This window comes from Ptiloglossa arizonensis, chromosome 2 (assembly GCF_051014685.1).
Source record: "Ptiloglossa arizonensis isolate GNS036 chromosome 2, iyPtiAriz1_principal, whole genome shotgun sequence".
In the NCBI taxonomy this organism is placed as follows: domain Eukaryota; kingdom Metazoa; phylum Arthropoda; class Insecta; order Hymenoptera; family Colletidae; genus Ptiloglossa; species Ptiloglossa arizonensis.
The window spans coordinates 3,480,641-3,501,936 of NC_135049.1; the positions used below are offsets into that span (position 1 = coordinate 3,480,641).

At 31.9% G+C, this 21,296-nt stretch overlaps 1 protein-coding gene and 3 long non-coding RNA genes across 6 annotated transcripts in view; 2 read left to right on the top strand and 2 right to left on the bottom strand.

Moving 5' to 3' along the window:
- Positions 1–1,475: 1,475 nt before the first annotated feature.
- Positions 1,476–3,887, bottom strand: LOC143143566 (uncharacterized). The gene is made up of 3 exons (XR_012991187.1): positions 3,787–3,887; positions 2,302–2,405; positions 1,476–2,041 (listed from the first exon to the last, which is right to left on the bottom strand). It is a non-coding gene; the product is annotated as an uncharacterized LOC143143566 (long non-coding RNA).
- Fatp1 (Fatty acid transport protein 1) overlaps positions 2,520–21,296 on the top strand; it is a 30,504-nt gene continuing 11,727 nt past the window's right edge. The window contains exons 1-3 of one of the 2 annotated variants that reach the window (XM_076304927.1): positions 2,520–3,091; positions 12,315–12,510; positions 12,585–12,876. In XM_076304927.1, the coding sequence (XP_076161042.1) occupies positions 3,017–3,091; positions 12,315–12,510; positions 12,585–12,876 (563 nt within the window). In that variant the 5' untranslated portion in view covers positions 2,520–3,016. Of the gene's footprint in view, positions 3,092–9,425; positions 9,637–12,314; positions 12,511–12,584; positions 12,877–21,296 lie in introns of those variants that run through there. The other variant, XM_076304928.1, reaches the window with a different exon arrangement.
- Positions 7,737–12,952, bottom strand: LOC143143565 (uncharacterized). 2 transcript variants are annotated; one of them, XR_012991185.1, is made up of 4 exons: positions 11,922–12,952; positions 8,595–8,818; positions 7,868–7,971; positions 7,737–7,782 (listed from the first exon to the last, which is right to left on the bottom strand). It is a non-coding gene; the product is annotated as an uncharacterized LOC143143565 (long non-coding RNA). The 2 variants fall into 2 exon arrangements; XR_012991186.1 differs by lacking the exons at positions 7,737–7,782; positions 7,868–7,971 and having other exon boundaries at positions 8,540–8,818.
- Positions 9,677–11,128, top strand: LOC143143567 (uncharacterized). Its single transcript, XR_012991188.1, has 3 exons — positions 9,677–9,909; positions 10,197–10,396; positions 10,929–11,128. It is a non-coding gene; the product is annotated as an uncharacterized LOC143143567 (long non-coding RNA).

Below are 21,296 nucleotides of genomic sequence, written 5' to 3' on the forward strand. Positions count from 1 at the left end.
ATAAGGAATTTAGTTGAAAAGAAATTATTATTCTATAGACTAACATTTAGTAATTATTCGCACAAAAAATAAATAATTAAGCATTATTCTTTATTAAAAAGAAAGTAATAATCACATCATACGCTAAATTGTAGTAAAACTTGGTACAATATATCTGCTTTAAGTGTGTGAAAGAACCTCACGTTAAATGTGAGTGTATCCCTACTACTAAGAAGGATCCTTCTTGGCGATACGATGTGAAAAAAAAAGTTTGTCAATTCACTTCTTTAAATAACAAATAATAATCTAGATTGCTTTTTGGTTATGATTTGCAAAGTTTATTACTTTCAGTTAAATATACTAATTCTCATAATCACCATTCTTAAATGAAGAGGTCGCTTCAAAAGCATTGTTATTTTACGATGTTAGTATTTTTATTTCTCAAGGTTTATGTTATGTCTCATCTGTGATTCTAATTACTACCAAAACAATGAATTCTTGTCATGCTTAGTTTTAATCCCTATGCGCAGAATTTTGATTTCAGTTTGAATCGATAACGTCGGAAGTTCTATGGAAATGGTAAGAAAAGGAGACTTGCGAATCGTCTATGCGCGTAACATGATAAACATTGCCTGTGTGAAGGTACGAGAGGGTAAGGATATTAACAAACACTCGTTGATTAAAGGAAATCTTTGCTTTATTATTTATTTATTTACTGATCACAAACGATTCGTAACAACTGCTGCTCTATTTTTGCAATATAGCACGCTACAATAAGGCAATACCCTGGCCACGCCATCTACGTTCATAGGTACAATTAACTGGTTACCATACTCTATCGGTCACATAACATTGACAATCTCATTTTCAATAAAAAGGTACATCTGTCACGTTGAATATAATTTAAAATAAAAATATATACATGATATCAAAGTGAAAATCGATGATATTGCTTAACTATGTTGTTATAACTTTTATAATTGGAACTTTAGTTATTTCTAGAAGTATTTGTGATTTAAAACTGCTAATAATACTATTAACATTTAATTCTTGGGAAAGTTAATATTATAATAATTAAATATTATTAAATATCTAATTTTGTAATATTACGTATATCTTGTTAAATTACCAATTTCTCAACGCGATTAGAAAATATAGAATGACCTTAAAACACTTATCTTATTTCATTTATAACGCCCTATTAACACTTAAGCAAGTACGCATTTACGTACCGGAAATAATTGTGAGAGAAAGCAGGACAGAGATCTAACAATACGATTTTAAATATACAGGGTGTCTTTTTTATTGTGACCACCACAAATATTTCCACTGCTTTTGATGATCGAAGAGAATTGAAGAAAGAAAATTTGTTTAGTTTAAAAGAATAAATATTATCTTGTACAGATCATATTTTACCATTTCGAGGTCGCTTAAGTTGTCTTAAATTGAACGTGTATTTCTTGAAACAGGTAAAACAGGAATAGTAAATCGAGTTCAATTATATTATAAAAATTGTGATTTTATTAAAAAATGTAGAAAATCTTTCTTGTTGAAAAATGGTGGCCACGTTTCATATATAATTGCACTTTCTGTCTTTCAAACATGTCGGTAAACATTTTATTTATAAATTTTCCAATAAAATCATATAATGCATATTGTAATTCAACTTGTCTCGTTGTGCTCTTTTTCTCCAATTTAAATGATAGATATTGCAAATCTTTGACTTTCAAGAAATATTAGCCGCCGACCATAATACTTATTCATGTAAATTGAATAGTTTTTTTTCCTAAAACTTTTTTCTATCATCATATAACTGATAAACACGAGACGTTCAAAGAAATTCTTTATAATTAATTTTAAATTGTAGTAATTTTTTACTACAATTTTAAAATTCGATCGTTACTTGTCGCACGAATTTAAGACTTTGAAGGTACTGTAATTAAAGTTCAAAACTTTCTCTAACTTTTAACGTTTTTTACACATCATGCTTCCTCCTTCCTTCGTTTTATTGCAATGTATTCACATGATACCCAAATTCGAGGTATTATGGGGGCTTTCAAACCTGTGGTATAGATATGGTATGAGTTATTAGTGTCAGGCATAAAATTACAATTCATAATCATAAATAATGAATACGAAATAGTATAATGCAATTTCATCCAAGATGTTTAAGTAAACTCACAACCATTGCGATTATACGCGATAGATCAACTATTTCGTATTGTTCTTTCGCTTCGATTACCCCCCCAATTAAAAAAGAAGTTTTTAATTGTTTTGAACGATGTTATCGAAAAGACGCAACAATTACAATGCTATTCTTACAGAACAGGCCCGGTAATTTCCACGAAACTATTATACAATTTTCTTGCTTCTTTCGCGTAGTACGTCCATTTCTATTTTTAGCTTTCTTCCGGGAGTAGATGGACCTGACAAATTCAGTTCGGGATGAGTAAAAAATTGTTTCTCGGCACCGGTATCTCCACACCAGGTTGTGAAACGATGGAGGGAGATCGGCTTGCATGATCGGCCTGGCAAACTCGGTACTGGTAGGTATTCCGCTTTAGTACGCGGGCTAACTAACATCACTTTGTGGCCAGTGTGTACACACGGGGATTCTTTTTTCCATGTTCCACGTATTCACGTGTTTTCTGCGGTCGACAAGTTTTTGTTCTATCTCGAACGAGACGGCTACGATTGCAGTTTCTCTCCGAGAGAACCGTACGTTATTGTTGTAAAATAAATATTGAAACTTCCGTGTCGTGCGGCTTAAGAAAAAGCTCTTCTCTTCTCTGTAAGGGGCATTTCGTAATAGTGTATTAACAGTTGACTCTATATACTTTTACCTACCGCCGAGTACTTTCTGTAAACCAAGTGAATTTGTCTATGTACAAGATAAGAGGTGAAACTTTCTGCGGCAGCCGTAGATTTCAAACGAGCTTTGATGTGTTGACTTCTTGACACAATTATATTAACGTTGCGCGTACACGTTGGATTTAATGATTGGTGCTACGATTTTTGAAAACACGATAGTTTGAACATGTCAGCTACGATCTCGAAGATGTCGAGCGGCAACGTGGGGAACGGAATAAATGCAATTTGTGACAAGGATCGTGTAAGTATCACACGAGAACAAAACAGTGTACAAAAGTAGTGTATCATTTCAGATTTGATAACGCTTCAGATATGAGACTTTTCTCTTGTCAGAAATTGGAAATAAATAATACATGCTAAAATTGCATCGGTTATTGTATCAAAATTTACTCTGCGAAGAAATGAACTTGTCAAACAAGAAACGTGCTCGTCAATTTGGGACAGATTTGCAACAATGAAAACTGGATAACGTCGAGATTAACACCGTTTCTGTTATTGTTTACACTGAATCGAAACAGAATCGAATCCTGTTTTAAAGTAAACTAATTTATCATTCACTTATCGGAGAAACATTTTTAATCCACTGAATATTATGATAAAAAATACGCGTACATAATAAATCGCGATCCATTGTTTTTGTTTTTTTTTTTAAATACATGTAGCATATTAATAAACAAATATGTACATTACTTTGAATATTGTTTTACGTAAGTTTAGAAGGCCAATACCTTCAAGTATATTGTATCATGTTAATGTAATACAATGGTGTTATTATAATGTAATATGATAAAAACTATTTACTTTATTTTAAAATGTAAGTTAAAAATTAAATATAAACCAGAACATTTTTTAAAAGAAAAGAAGTAAAGTTTCTTTATAATTCTTAATTAATGTCCGACATTAATTTCGATGAATTATGTAAACGAAAGTACTCACATAATATCATAAGTCACAATAGACAATATCAGTATGAAATTAATGTCACTTTATATTGTTTTCTGTTAACGATACATTTTTTTTTTTTTGTACATTCGTAATGCTCTTTCACGTTAGAGAATTCCGTTTACGTCCTTCTTGCTTGTGCGATAAAAATGTTAAATTTAATGAAATGAATCCAACAAAGCGTATTAACCGTGTCATTTCCGTTATTTGATTGTAAATTATGATTCTCTGAATACTAAACTTCTGCGGTAGGAGAACGGTAGTTTTCCCCTACCACCTGTCCTCATAAACTCTGGTTTTCCTTCAATTCAATCACGGTAGCATTTTGAAACCTCTTATATTACAAGAAACGTTGAGAAAGTAATTCTTTCGATACGTCAACTTCCTACCTTAAGAGGTCTTTAAAATACTAAACGTTACAGTTTTGAAATTATTCTCTTCCGATTGTACAAAAGAACGATTACATTCCTAACATCACCATCAAACGTTACGTTCCACTAACATAAATTTTCTATTCAGGGTCATTTGAATGGTTATATTCTTACAAGTCGTTCAATTCGTCTCGATGTCAGCTACAACGTAATTCGCAAAAAAATATGTTGTCGCGTTTGAGAAAACATCGATGACTCGCAAATCTCAAAACGAATCATCTGTCAATCGTAATCTTGGTCTCTCCGCACCAAAAGATTTCTTTTTTAGATATTGTTTCGTATCAACGAAAGAACTGAAGATTTTTGGAGTGATAACGTTAAACGCCTCGATTCGTACATGCCATAAACTAGTTTAGAAGAATAATTGTTTATGGAAATTATATCGAATAAATTTTTATATTTAATATTCCCAATATATTCACACTGCTCCGCATGCATTGATTGCGTTAATCATGAAATTGTAAATTATAAGTAGATGACGTGTTTTGACACGATATTCGTTATCTGTATGTTTGAGAAAGAATTAAACGGTTACTTATTCATTTGACATTTAATTCGATAAACCTGTATTTAGAATAATTATATGATTGGTCTCTTAGAAATATCTTGAATGCGTATGAACTTTTCTTAGCGAACGATTTCCTGCACGCTTCTTTGTTGTCCGGGAAAATAAATTAGATATACTTGTCTTTTGAGAATATGTGGTTTAGTTACAAAATAATGCATTGTGCGGTCGTGTATAAACATTTTGCGTTGTGCAGAAATTATTTACCTTAATAAGCTTCTTAAGCTTCTTACACCTTAAGAAGCACGTACAGATATTATTTTCTCTTGTTTATGCATTTATAATAATCGATGATTGGAAATGTACGTGTTATGAGATATATTGACAGCATCTTATTTTTCAGCATACATTATTTTTATTTTTCCTGCAGATTAATGCGTATTAGTTATCGAGGTTACTCTATTTTCTTCAATCGAAATTGCATGTAGATTTATATAGGATGTCAGAATACAATGAAAGGAAGGTCGTGTCAACGTAGTTGATAAATTGTCAAAAGTATCAATGTGAAATAATACTGACGTTGCTCAAACTAGTAAATTTTTGAAGCGATCATTATTTCTTGTCTTGTTTCTTGATACGAAACAATATCTAGAGAAGAAATCATTTGATTTGGAGAGACTAAGATTATGATCGACAGATTATTCCTTTCGAGATTTTCGAAAAAAAAATTCATTTTTGACTTATTTTTGTGTACAATATAACCGATGGTATCATTATACGATCAACGAGAAGGAATCGGAAACTGATTGTACGATTACTTATGCACCAAATTATTCATATTGCATTATTTGTATACTTCATGTCTATAGTTTCGAAACAAGTGCACTTTTTTAATTTTGTAACCGTTGGAAATTTATTTTGGTAGGACGATATATCGTATAGTTGGTAATTTTGAAATTTAAACAAGATTTTTACCTAAGAGTAGGTTAAAACTGGAAGAATAAATTCCAGGAAGTATAAATGTTTATTGCAGAATAGGGAATGATTATGTTAGATTGCGCGATTATGTTAAAGTGCGTTACTCCTGCGCGATTACGTCGGACGCAATAGAAAGCGTGCAACAGCGCGTGCTTCTTAGACTTCCATATTGAGGCGATGGTCATTGAACATTTTCTGCTACCCATTAGTTTATAATTGAGAGCCACACGGTTGCCTTGAAACAGGATCGTCCATATTATATTTCTCAGATGTTGAAACGTGTATTGTTAATTTTGAAAAAGTCACGAAGTATGAAATACCCACGGGGAGAAGCTTTGATTACGAGCTTCTTCCTTTTTTCATCGTTAAAATTAATGAAACTCGTTCAAGTTTTAATTTTCAAATAATTTTTACGAATTGACCGACATGTTGATAAAAATATATCAAATTCGAGGATTTGAGAGCAGCTTACGTTACATATTTCCCTCGTACAAAGAATTAATCTATCTTTTTAATTAAATACGAAGCTAGAAACTCAATTTTGTATCGTTGCCACATGTTTTGATGCATTACCTTTTCGGCAAAGGGAAATCCTATAAATATTTCATAAACGTTTAGCGTTAAAAACAGTACAAATTTCGCATATAACGGTATGCGTTTCTTTGCGGCAACTGGGGCATATTAACTGGTTTTACTGTAGTCCCTCTTTCTTATGAAACGTCTTGGTGACCGCAATTACGATGGTATTTTGACGGCCTCGGTTGCAATGTCCATGGAAAGAAACCTTGGCAAAATATACATTTATTCGTCTTATACTAAAGAAATGAAAATGTACTTTTAAGACGATTGTAAATAAAATTCTTATTTGGAGTGGAAACGTAATTCGAATCGACTTTAACGACTTTTCTTCCTAAGCATCAATCATGTCCGTTTAGTTTCTAACGACGGTAACGACGTTTTGCATACGACGATAAATTGCAAAGAACGTACAATCGTGAATATTCTATATCTCACAGTGCATACAACAGTTTTATAACAACAATGTTTTCCGTGATAATAAAGTTTTACATACTTGACACACGCTAATTTCTATTCAGAATTTATGGACGTTATATTGTTATGTGCATATCTTCTTAAGCGTGCAATTAATCTTTTTTTATACTTCTTTAGAAAATTAAATCAATTAAATTTTATGATGCATTACGTATCCCATACATAAATAGATAATTAATAGCAGAACGAGAGAACAGAATCGCTTTGAAATAAAAAATCTGAAAATTATTAATAGCGGATACTTGCGAAAACCTTTTTCGTTGTTGTACAAACTATTGTTGACTACGAACATTTTTTTCAATGTATTATTTCGTAGGCTAATGATTCTTCAGCGAAGAAAATTTTGAAATCGGAATACGTAAGTAAGGTCGTGATCTGTTCGCGTAATCAATGACTATCGGGTTTTTACAGTTTTGATTCATAAGTTAATACAAAGTACATTACAGCATACATAATATATTATGTGTATATACTATATGACAATATTTACGCCTATTACCGGTTATGCATAAAATTTTATTCAACGTTTTCCATCCAAGTTGAATTGTCTTTTTAAATTAATAAAAGTGTTCAGTAAGAAATTTAATGAAACATCAATCGCAGAATTTTTTCTTCGTTATTAATACATTAGATATTACCTACAATGAAAAATGAATAATACGAAAGAATAAAAGGATGTATAAATGGTTTGTATTTTTTACAGTGTAATATGTTTGATTGAAAATAATAATGTCTTCCACGTGTAAAAAGAAGTGTACGAATCTTAGTAATTGTAAAGTCATATATGTACAGTCGGTCAAATGTGGACCGGATGTTTCATCAATTTCGTGACAGAGAATTCTTCGAGAATGTATTCGGGATATTAACATACCTTTTCTTTTAAACATCGTCGCATACCAGAACCTTTCGAATCGTAAGGAACGATTGTATCCTATGATAAAATATTGAACTTTTCCTCAAGGTCGTGCCTAAGTATTTTAAGTCCCAAGGTAACAATGGAATACGGCGACCTTTGGCCATTCGCTTTGCAATGATACACGAATATAGGTATTTTACATCGTTGACATGTTTTTACGCGTACAAAAAAGTGTTGTAATAGTTAATTCACCTTTTTTTAGTTTTACGACCACCTGTAAAGACGTGTGCGTATAACAAGTCGTTTGGAGCCACATATCTTCTTCATTATCCCCCCGCTTTGGTACGGCCCTGGTTCTTCGAACAGTAAGAAATTAAACGAAAATACGGTTGTATACGGTTTACTAGTCTTGCATCACAATGTTTGCAAGTTTATTTGAGCATTTCAAAACCGCTCCTTTTAATTATCATAAATGTAACCAGTATTCTTTTCCGAACGAATGGTACAACTATGTACAAATATAGTTGTAAAGAATACGTTGATAGAAATTAATTTAAAAAATTTGCTTTGAATTTTCTTTCAAAACTTTAGGTTCAGCAACGTGACAGTAATATTCGGGGTCAAACAAGGAATTAAAGATAAAAAGAGGATCTGATAGATATTAGAAATAGAATGAGTGACAGAGCTCTGGAATCATAATCGATATTCAAACCTAATGCCAATATGTATATCAAATCTTTGTTACGGCTTTTTATTTTTTATTACGTGTGACCTTGGACATTATTATACGATACGTCGATAAGATCTTCCAGATAACCGCTTTCACATGATACATATAAACAATCCTAGCTTTCCAATAAAAACAATTAAGGTCATCCACGTAATTTAATATTTATTCCAATACTTGAAAACAGAAAATTTTTACAGAAATTTTTAGAAACAAATTTAACGAAGTGTAACGATATACTATACCAATTACCTAATTTTAAGATATTTAAATTATATTAATGCATCTTGAAGCCGCAACAGTTACTTAAAGTAATGATCATTGGTACCAAGACGAAGCTGAAGCCTCCTAATCAATGATCTGTGCAGGTTTTCTACTTCCTGTAGCGTAATTGATGGACATGCTGCAGTAATTCTTTGCTTCATATTCCTTTGTGTTGTAAGTCTCTCATGGTAAACAATACTATTTAGTTCAGTCTAGAATGATTTAAAAGTGGTTTAAAAAAACATGATCTTGAAATTGCGAGAAAAGTTATTCTAGGGACATTCTTTTTCTGTCACTATTTTCTGTCACAATTTAAATTTGTTCTGATTAGTTTTTTTCGTGTGTCCACGTATAAGATGTTACAGTATTCGCATTATTGTTGGTTTATTAAAAATTTGCACATTAATATTCTGCATATTTATAAGGAAAGATCACAAACCATTTATGTATTAATAAAAGAGACACATAAAACTGTTAGAAAGATAGGCGAGTGTTATACGAAGCTTGAATAATACATTAGAAGTTACCCAGAAAAGAAGTAAATAAAGAAAGAGAAACATTTAGATAATGTGTAAAATATAAATTATTGTAATTCATGAAATTAAGATTATTGTATAAAAAAATTTCTTAAATTTATATTTATTAATAGATGATAGAAAGTTTGGAAGAATATATTTTAAATATTTTATTTTAAATTTATTTCGTGCAGATAATATTCGCTGAGTAGTGTTAAGAGCTTCTGAATTTTGCCACACGGTAGCAGAAGCAGCTAATGTAGAGTTATTGATTAAGTCTCGTTATTGAGGGCGATCACAAAGTAATACAATTTCTATGTTTTTAAGAGCTACATTTAAGAAATAAGTACTGTTTTTGGATGGTTGTGTGAAAAGCCTAACATCTTAAAAGTTAATGAAGCATATTTGACGCATGTTCAATATAAACAGCAACTACGCGACTAAAAAGAGTCCTACAAAAATGTGTTCTAGCCTCATACGAAACCGTTAATCAAAGTCATAAATATCTTTTTGGGGTGAGTAAAGATTCTTCCTTCGTTGTTGTTCGAAATTCTTACAATGAATTTATTGAAGATTATCTAAATTAAAAATAACTTGGTTCTTGTGTTAATGATGACACACACTTTTTAAAAGAATGAAACGATAAAGTCATAGAAAATGCTTTAATTTTGGTCATGATTATGAATAATAATTGATCAAATTGAATCTTGAACAATATCGGATAAAATTGCTGAACAATACTTATGTTTACAAAATTATTAATAACACAATATGAAAATTTCAGTTTGGTAAGTAACATCGTATAAAGATAATGCATTATAGTTTTTCATTGTTTTTTAATGTTGAGAGTATATAAACAATTATGTAAATGAAAAATATAAAATATTGAATATTATCCTTTAATATATATTATACATTACAAAAATTTATTTGCAATAAGGATAAAAATATATAATATAAAAATATGTTTCAAAAAGCAGCTTTTGTATTAAATATTCTGATAAGGTACATATTGAAAGAAACAAATGTATATAATACTTTTATGATTTAATTTCATAGAGATGATTATTTTCAGAAGTAATAATGAAAATTAGATTAGGGCAATGTTGGAAAAATATAATATAAACAGATAAATAATTGAACAAACGATTGGATTGATCAATAAGAAAGAATCAAAACAATAAGAATAAGTAGCAAGTTGTTACTTTGAGAAAAAGCAAATATGTACGATTATTCGAAAAGATATTGTCATATGATGATATTTTATTTAAATCGGTAAGGTTATATTGTAATATTATGTATTTATTTATTGTTTGTCACGGTTCAATTTTATTAACAGCTTTGTATAAATTTACATGTATATAATTCATGTATATAATCAATATTTTCTTAAGGAGTGTATATATGAATTATAATTACAATGAATGACAAGAAGTAGTGAATTCTCGTACCATTGTCTAAAAGGTTTATGAATAAAAATTATGTATGTATTTCAAAAAATTTTAAAGTTAAAAAATTCATTATTCTGCTCTTGTAACATTTAAATTATAATGTTTGAAATTAACAGTATTGCTATAATATATATTTTTCTTTGGTTTTATGACATATTGGTTTACTTAAACTTTCAAATTTTAATAAAACGTTACACCGACATAGTCGCGAGATAGACAATAAAGCATTTTATGAAATTTTAGAAACTATTACTCGAAAAGTTTTTTAAAAATTTCAAGTTTTCTTCATATTATAGAAAACATTTAATGGATCAAAAAATTTGTCAGTTTTAAATACATATACAATTCTGTTGCAGAGAGTCCGTTACCGATTATCGGTAACTCTACCATTGTACAAATGGCTTTATGACTGCGCCGCTTCAATCTCATCATAAATAAGAATGCAATAAAAAATTTACAAATTATAGCTTTGTAAATATTAATTGTAATTTTGTATAAAATATTACAAAAATAAAGTGCATGAGAATTCAGTGAATATTTGCACTGTTGAAACAGGCACTAGTATAAATTTCTTTATAAATATGGTATTATGATGTTAAAAATTATAATCATTAAAAAATGTTGAATAATACAAACTAACAATTAAAAAGAAGTCTATTTGTCAAGGGGGTTAAAAGAAGGTCAATAAATGTTAAATAACGAGATAATATAATTGTTGAACAAGTAACAATGTAAATAAGAGGTAAATAAAAAAATAATCGCGATTCTATCACGATCAAATAAAGAAAAAAAAGAAGGTTTTCTAAAATAAAATTTGTTATTAAAATATTTATTAATTTCTGAAAACAATTATAGATATTCGAAATTGGATCAGTTTTAGGTATCGTGCATCTCACGAGAGAAACTCAAGGAGAAAGTAGAAAGTATAGAAATGCTAGCAGACATATAAAGCAATATTAAAAAAAAAAAAAGAAGTACATGTGCAGCAATCCTTTAATTTTGCAAATGAATACAAGCCATTAACGTTTACCACGACAAAACAAATAGCGAAGTAAATTAAAATTTGTTTATAACTTGTTAAATGATGAATTTATAATAACTAATGAATAATAATTTATGTACAGTAATGTTTACTGTAATTAACCAGTGTCACGTAACATTTAAGTATAGGCTTCATTTCCAGTTTCCAAATCTACAACGTACGCGCAAGAATAAAATGATTCCAGATATATCTACCTACATACATATTCATACATATGTGGAATATTACTATTATCCTCCACTTAAATTAATATATATATATATATATTGTTCAAAATAATTAGTCAAATCTGTAACATTATTCTTACGCACGGCTCTTGGTAAAGTATCCAATGTTTCAAGGGCTGTAACGTATTATATAAGCCAGACATTCAATCTAAGCATCGTCGTCCAAAGTAAACACGCATCGTTCTGTTCGTTCGTACGTGCCTCTTTGTCCTCTGCATTGTTGACAAACACGAAACTGTAATTTCTTCGTAGAATGCAATACCCAGACCGGAGTCTGCAGTGATACTCAGATACGAAAGTAGCACAACTCGTGAGAGTAACAAAACATCGAGAAACACTTCAATCCGGATTTAGATAGGCTCTCGGTCTCTCGACATAGTAGGGTACACCTTTGCACTGGATACTCTGCGTTACACGATACCACGCGTGAATGTCTCACATGGTCCACGCTTGTTGCTTGTTGCTTGTTACAGGACGTAGAAAAGGGTGATATCCATTCCGAAGCTGTAGGCCTCTCATCGTCGATCTGTTCGCGGCCGACGTCTTCGTCGCGGACGTCGACGTCGGCCGAGAGCAGGGTCGAGCTCGAGGATAAACTAAGAACCAAGCCGAATGTGGCGAGCGTGGAGGTAGAAGTGGAAATCGCCTCGAACAATGAACCGATGATAGGTACGTCGAACGTAGAGGACGAACAGGAGACGCGGCACAGTTGGGTGTACGGTTGTAACGTTGCTTATGTGCAGGAGCGGGGACGGAGGCGACACCGACAACGGCGAAGACGAGGACGCGAACGGGAACAGGAACGGAAACGAGCGAACCTAGCCGGTGGAAGGCAGTCGGCCGTTTGCTTCGCCGCTTGGCGCTCATCATGATACTGCTAGCGAGCTTGGTCGCCTGTTTGGCTCTGATCGCCATGTACGCGGGCCCCATTTCCCTCGTGCAGCTGCTTGTGGTTGTTCTCGTCGCGTATTTAGTCTCCGGAGGACGTTTCAGATGGTTTTACGTAGTCTACAAAACATTGCCCAGAGACGTCATGTGAGTAACAATTTTTCAATCTCCGTCCGAGGTATTACCGATCGTGATTCCTTCTTACGATCTCCAGTTGCTAATGATCGCTCCGTTAATAAGATTCTAGGTGAGTAACTGATGATGAAACTGACAATCCAATAAAAAAAAAAAACAACCGCGAGCGATCTCGGAATCTCGATCTGAACGTCAGTTTCATCGTTGTTTACCATCAAAATTTATGGCGATCATTTCAGCACGACGTTGACTAATAATAGCATGAGGAACAATTGGACAGTACGCATTTCTATGATTGACAGTATAATACGGTGTATCGGAAATTTATTCTACATTCATCCTCGTTGAACGGTAACCGATTGGTGTTTGCGCTCGTATTTACTTTGTGCGTCAATTCTCTTAATTTTTTATCTCCCGATTGATTAAATATATCATACTAGATGAGATTGTGATACAGTTTGCAAACTCTGTTACGCGTTTAGTGAATTTATAGGAGATTAATATTTGACATCTAATGTATAAAAATGGTCAAAATATTTACATTATTTTGGACATTGTGGCGCCAGTAAGAATTATAACTGATACAATATGAAACGCGATAAATTCCAGATATACAGATACACGTTTCTCTTGAAATAATTAAGAAATCTAAACGTTTAGGAAATGATAAAAAATACTTTTATTTGAGCTCATTCGTGCGAGTAGTTTTTTAAATATTTATTACCTCGTACAAGTATCAATGTACAATAGAAAACTTTGCTTAAGTAATGTAGATGTACAAAGATACCTAGATAGGGTAAAATGATTATAGAAAATCGGTCACATGTAGAAAAAATAGTACCGATCTTCGGGAGTTAATATACGTACATATCACTTTAAACTAATTGTTGAACTTTTACGTGTAAAAATTGCTCGGGACGTTAATACTTCTTTAACACGATTCAAAGAAAAAAAATATCTTAACATTGTTTAACAAAGGCATATAAGAATTTTCTCTTTACGCTGGTTACGTTAAAAAAATTGTATTTTTTATTCAGTGACAAAATGGGTAAACATCGGTTTATTTAGTTGTGGTGTAGCATCTTAAGTATGTAGGGTATGTATGTATTATTCATTTTTGTGTACATTCATTTTTGCTCATCACGTTGCACCAAGGGTAGAAGCACGTGATGTGGTACCTAGAATTTAGTAAATCGACCGTCAAAGTTTAATATTGCGAACTACAGTGAGAGAATTGATTTCTAAAGTAGCATGATTAGCTATTACTGTCGTTGCACAATAATGACGTTTATACGATTGTGATGTATGTATTCAAATAGGAAACTTTTCATGCGCACGTAAGTGACCGGTGCAGTATGACAACAGAAACGGCAGAATATTTTTACGACAATTGTATAAAAATTATACATTATTTCAACATATTCGTATCATTGACATTATATATAGCATGTTTCGTTTTATTTTTCTGTCACACCCTACGTGTTTACTGTTTAAAATGTTTCATAATGTGTCATTTATCGCTCGTTTTATCTCCTAAGGGGTACAGAAAACACGGTTTTCCTACGTCTGCTCATTAATTTATTTTTAAATATAATACTACAAACATTACTTATTTATTACACTCTGAATTTCAATTTCAAATTTTACGAAATAATTGTAACAGTTGTTAACAAATATACGTATAGATAACAAAATAACAAGTTTTAAAACAGTTTAAGAACGGTTACGAAGACATTTTCACTCAGTGATTATTTTTATCTTCACTTCGTTTCTTTTTAAACTTTTTAGATAAAGTAAATTAGGGAAAATATTTTGACTTGATCTTATTTCAGAATAAGCGGGCCTATATTTAAGTTCCAGAACGTAAAAATATAGACTTTAAACGAGACCCTTGATAATAAACATCAATTTGTTTTTTCTAAAGTACGATCTCTGTATTTTATTAAAGAGCAAATTAATAACGAGCACAGAAATCCATGTTTTCCAGATTATGAAAATCTAAGAGAACGTAGTTAATATAGCGATCACGTAATAATAATCTAGTTCATAATCTTGTTCATAAATAATACTTGTTATCATTGAAAGGCGGTCTGCGTACGTTTATTCACTCTCTCGTTTCCTACTGTGACGTAGTAATACACGTTATACTTACGCCGTGAATCGTAAATATGGCGATTTCTTGTACTTGACCGTGTTTAATGAAAAAACGTTTGATTTATGAAATATTGTTCCCCTTTCAAGAGGTTTCAAAGCGTCTGCAATGACATACGACAACCAGAATCGAATATATATGCATAATCAAGGTCAAAATTGATTCACAGGACTCAATTTCACGTGACTATAATTTTTAGCGAGTAACTTATAATTGTGTTTAGATGTCCTAGGAAATACATTGGCAGCTCATAAGATCTACAATCTTTTTTGTCTTCTTTTTCTTAGTAATGTACACTTAATCGGTGTTACGTTTATCGCATACATGTTCGAATTGAATTATAATTAAACAAACATTCATATAATTTTTTTCGACTTTTTTCATTGGACGTTTACGATTTATAAAAGTAATTAGTTAAAAATAACAAAATACGAAACTAGTGTCAAATTGTAGAACTTAGAAAAACGTTAAAATGGTATTTGGCATTTAAAATTGCATTTAATTGCTTTATTTTACTCTTATTTTAATTAAAAATTTTACTTAATAATATTTTGTGAACAGTATCATAAAATGAAAATGATTTACTATACAACTTTGACAGTAATTGATTTTTAGTCTGAATATTAATATTTTATGATAAAATTGAAAGTGAAGATGTAAATATTAAAAGTAAATACACACTTTTGGTACACACATAGATAAGTTAAAGATATTCAATAAGAAAAACAACTGCATGAATATTGTACTTGCAACTATATTTCAATTTTATGCGTCATCTTAATAAGTTACCAGAAAAACAAATAAAACGAAGAAAAATAATCAAATTGAATGTATGTGCAACATATACATACATATGTACATATATACCTGGTTTTGACAAGTATATATGTGTATAATACACAAAGAAAACAATATAAAATTTAACGAGTCATAAAAAAACTAAATCAAGTTATATCGTTTCTGTTTTTTTTCGGCGAATCGTTAAAAAAAATTAATTCAAAATGAACATAGTCAAAAACACTGTTCTTGAGAATATATTTACACGAATCGCTAATAATAATTTCGATATGCAATCAAATTATGTGTACAAATCGTTGAGTCAAGTGTTTTTGTAACTTCTTAAGATTAAGATTATAATGAGCTTTTAAAAAATCATGATACATACAAAGTAATGATTGTTTTACTCTCTATTAACGTACTTTGTGCGTTTGTTTTTCATGTTTTCGACATTAACGAAGAAATTAATTTATTATTTCTAAATCATAGCAGTAACAAAGGAATTACGACAAGAAATCATATCTATCAATCTATAACATTGTGTAATAATTATAATATTATACGAAGGTCATAATATTTACAGTGACCTTCTCACAATTTTTACAATAATAAACAGTTAAAATTACCCTCGTATATCTTTATCATATTCATTACTGAAATTGTTACGTGCGCGTTTAATCTCTGTTTTACTCTCTGTAAAATATTATCGATTATGATTGTCCCTCTCTCGTATCGATACAATCTATTAGTTATCATGGAATTTTAATTATAAACGTGTATGATTTTTATTACAATTTCAGTAGCGACTAATTATTGCATTGAGAAAATATGACTGGCAATGTCGTTAACAATCTCAGTATAAGAAATCGTGCAATGCGGTTTATATTATTGCATAAGACTGGTATTATTTACAGGCACTTGTGATAAGTTTGATTTCTGTTACCTGGATCCCTTTCTGCGGTCCATTAGTGGCTTCCTGCTGGAACTTTTTACATCGCATTTTATTCGTTCTCTATATTTTTTATACAAATTATATTATTCGTTTTTTGTCTTTTCTCTGCATTCGTGTGCACTGACCTGTACGGGAAAATATTTAACCGTGGTAACAACTACTTATTTGATAAACGACGGGTCGAAATCCACTATTTGCATAATTAAACGTTTATGGTTTGGAAAGATTAATGGTCACTGCATTTAATTGGCTGATGGAATTCGATCAGTTAGAACAGAGATAGAGAACCTTTCGACATTGGATGGCCGTAACACTTCCTGTACAATAAATGTTGTCAAAATTATAAAAAGAGCCTATCCAAAAATAAATTAATGTCTTCTCAGGAACCCATTCAAGAACTTGCATTCTTTTTTTCGTGTTTTATCCGCTGACCAAGTTATCAGCTTAAATGTTACACCTTGTATAATAATGTTCTAAACATGTAGGGTGCATTACTCAAGAATTTGTAGAAAAGTGGAGTACGAAGTTTTGTATTTTCCATGTACCATATACAGTTCTCGGATTACGCAGTCTCCAGTTACGTGGATTCGTAGATACGCGATTATGACCCCACTTATGTCCTTGCATCTATATATTTTATACGTATCTATGTAGTATTTACATATTAAATAACATTTTCTTTTATTTAATTTTTGATTTCACAAAGAAGTAGGTACATATGAACTTGTTTAGCTTCGACTTTTAAAATTCAAGATTGTATTATATAGGATGTTTATTATGTAAGGCCATTGGTTTGTTTTATCTGCATTTTTCACTATAGCCATAAAGCCATAAAATAACTTTTACATTTGAATAATATTTCTTACCTCAGACAATATTCTTTCTCTCAACTTTAACACAAAATATTGGTGATTATACTAAAAGTATTAAAACCTCATTGCACAGTGCAGGACATGTTATAGAACTTATATAAAATTATGCAAAGGAAAGATACTGCGTTAGTTACGTTCAATTTGATCAGGAAAGATGAAGTATTGTAAATTTGTATGTATTCACTAGTTCTTAGTGGATGTTACTACGAACATTATTTGTACATTAAAATTTGTATTTACCGAATATAATATCTGTTTGCCTTTTTATTTAACGGATTACTCAAATGATATATTCCTATTGAAATAGATAATTGTAGATACATAAAGTTAAAACCAGGGCTGCAGAATATATTTGTATATACGTTCACGGTTAACTTATCGTGTACACACATGCGTTATATATACAATGTCATCAAATCCAGTGCCGATGAGCTATGAATCGCTTAAAACGAAGTGCGCAACGCACAGATTTCTTTCATTGCTCTAACTGGCCCATTAAATTAACTAAGCACTTATGTTAGCTTTTCTTTAGGATGCATTCAGATTTAACTAACCTTACAATTTAATCGCGACACAGTGTAATCTTATATCGCCAATAGTTTAGAATGCACCAGGTTGCAAGTAGATGCATTTAACGCAAATTTTCAAGTCCCTACATTACTTTTTTATTAGAAAATTACTTTTGAACGTACGTGAAATTTTCACAGTAATTTGTTAGTAATTATTTACATTAAGGATCTCAACACCAATTTTAATTAAATTGAAATATTTTGTAAACCAAAAAAATGTACCAAAAAATGTTATTAATATCTTGGAAATCGAGGCGAAGCGGCGGTTATATGTATAGGAAAAAATTATTCAGAGTATTGAGTTTCACAACATATTCTAGCAAAATCAGTGTTGAGATTCCTAATGTAAAAAAATTATTACATCTATCGATACAAAAGAAAATTTACCGATGATTTTTTAAAGACTAATGCATAAACGTAAATAATGGACACTTTTAAGTACAAGTGTCCAAAACAAACAAGAAATCGTGTTTTTGAATAATTCAGAACGGATTAAATTTCAAGGATAAACTATGTATTCGCATTTAATCGTTAATTGACAATATTACCAAACGTTTTGTATTTTCTTTTTTTTTTGTGTGTAAATACTTGTATTATGTATATGCACCTTTTTTTTACACGAAGGAAATCTTCTAAAGATTCCTCCGACCTCTTGAGGTGACACTTCATCACTCGATGGGATTCCCCACATCGAGAAAGATAAACCGGGTATAAAATCTGCTCACTAAAATACTCACAGTGACTATCCTCCCACAATTTCGGAGAGGCACCAGGAACTGCCTGCAGCAAAACGTTCAGTGCCCCCCACCCGTGCGACACAGAGCCTGCGCATGCTCGTGTTTTTATCGGAAGAGGGGTGGGGGGAGGGGGACGGTTATGGCCCCTCCTTCCTTCTCATATCACCGCGTGGAACCCTAATCTCACGACCGCCCGCTATCCCTAATGCATGTGCACCTATAATCCGTTCAACTAACGGAGTCAACAGATATATCTAAAAAAAACAATTCCTGTCAAGGCAAGAAAGAGGGGGGGGGGCAACGGTCACACTTGCAGCTATTGGCTGCAACAGTTGTCAAATATGTTAAATATGTCAAATATGTCAAATATGTCCTTTGTTAAACCCAGAACCGGTTTTGTCTCGTTGCGTAATGCACACCAAGCGATTGTATTCAATTGTTCATTTCTTAGTTTCTGTATCTTTTTTGTCGATATTCATAATTGCAACGAATAATTCTAGAGTATAATAGTAAACATAGAAGTACAACAAAATTTCCGTGACAATTATAACCAATTCGAAAATGTTTATACCTGGTGACTCGTTGAACAAAGTACAAATGGTTAACGACGTTGATTCAATACCTTAGACGAAAGCTTGTATCGTGAATCAAATACTATTGAGAAGCATTACATTTTTCAAAACCAGTACTATCGATTCCATTTTGTGACCATTGTTGACATTTTCTTTTAAAATTGACTCCACTTGGTATTAATTTCTAGTTCGGAGTATTTTCTGCAGTTAAGTAAAAAATCAGAAATTGTCCAAAATTTCGTTTTTTGCGGATCTGGTAGCCAATCTGTGCACATATCCTTGTGAACGTTTATGCGAATCTGCAAAATTGTGGATATACGAATTTACGGTATAATTGCAGTAACATTGAACCTTTCTCTTCACCGACGTTTCAAGTGGCGTTTCGTGGTCACGGACACGGATTCTCCCATCATCGGGATGAACTTTCTATGTCATTCGTCGACCTACGAAATAAACGTCTTGTCAATTTGATAATGAGTGTGTCGTCGAGCAACCAACGCCAACGTAAGAACAATTATGAGCGAATTGGTGTAACCCAGCTTCTCGTTGAATTTAACCTGATCGTTTGTTTTCGGGAGATAATCGAGCATGGTATACAGAGTGATTCTTTCACCAGTGGAATCAAAATTCTTTCGATAGTATTGGTTTCTGAGACCAAGCCTAAACACTCTGGCGAGAATCTCGTTCGAGCGTGTTGCAAGTCACAGACATTACGAATATAGCAGTCTCTCCGTGACAGTAACATTGTGTCGGCCAATCGATGACGTAATAAGGGACATCGACCACTTCATCGCAATACTCGATCCAATGACACGAGTTACTGAAGAAAAACAAACTTTCGTGCGGAATTCATACGATAAAAGAAGACAGGCTGTGAGTTTGGCCTTGTCTTGCTTGTACGTCGGCCGGTGTATTTGTTTATGCTGTTGACTCGTTTCATTGAACCTAGTATGCAGAGTGTTTCGGGAATACATGTTCATACCTCAGAAGGTGAAGAAAAATTTTTTATTTTGGAATGTTAAAAAATATATACGAAAAATGACAAAGTTTCATCGAGGTTTCACGTTGTAAAAAAATTACCGAAAATCTTTTACTTTTCAACCGTTGGTGACTGAAGATGGAAAATGCCGTGTATGTATCGCAAATAGGAGGAGCGATATATTAGTAATTTTTGCTTAGTACCTTTGAATAAATCGAGCAATTTGAGGGAAATCGAACCAAGTGGCTCAAAGGAAGACGTGCAGGGTAAATTCCGAACGTTCTGTCAAACCGTTACTTCAAACCTCAATAACTGACAAGTAAGAGTCGTTCCTGGAGTTGAGGAGAATAGACTAATAGCTGCAGACCATTTAACTGTTCGCGCAGGCATTAATGTAAACATTGGTATCTCGTTACTGCGGATGGACTATGGTGCCGTGAAACTGTTAAAATCGTTGAACGACCTCCTGCGAGGATGCAAAAAGGGAAACTCGTTTAGGTCGTTGAAAAACGAGAGTGGTCACGAACGTTATCGCGTTAGTGTATCCGGTACCGGGTGCGTCGATTAGTATATGTAGTAGCAAATACATTCGATTTCGCAGTAGGAGTAGCGTTGCAACTTATAAATAAAAAATAACAACCGTTGGGTGTTTTTTTTTGTTTAGAAAAGCTCTAACTTCTTCGCAGCAGAAGTAATAGGATTGTGTGTAGTGTTTACTATTGAATTTTGAGCTTCGAGAAATTACTTAAATTGAAAAATTTGAATATCGATAATAAATTTTAATTTTCGACTAATCGATCGGAATACTGTTCTATCGATTAA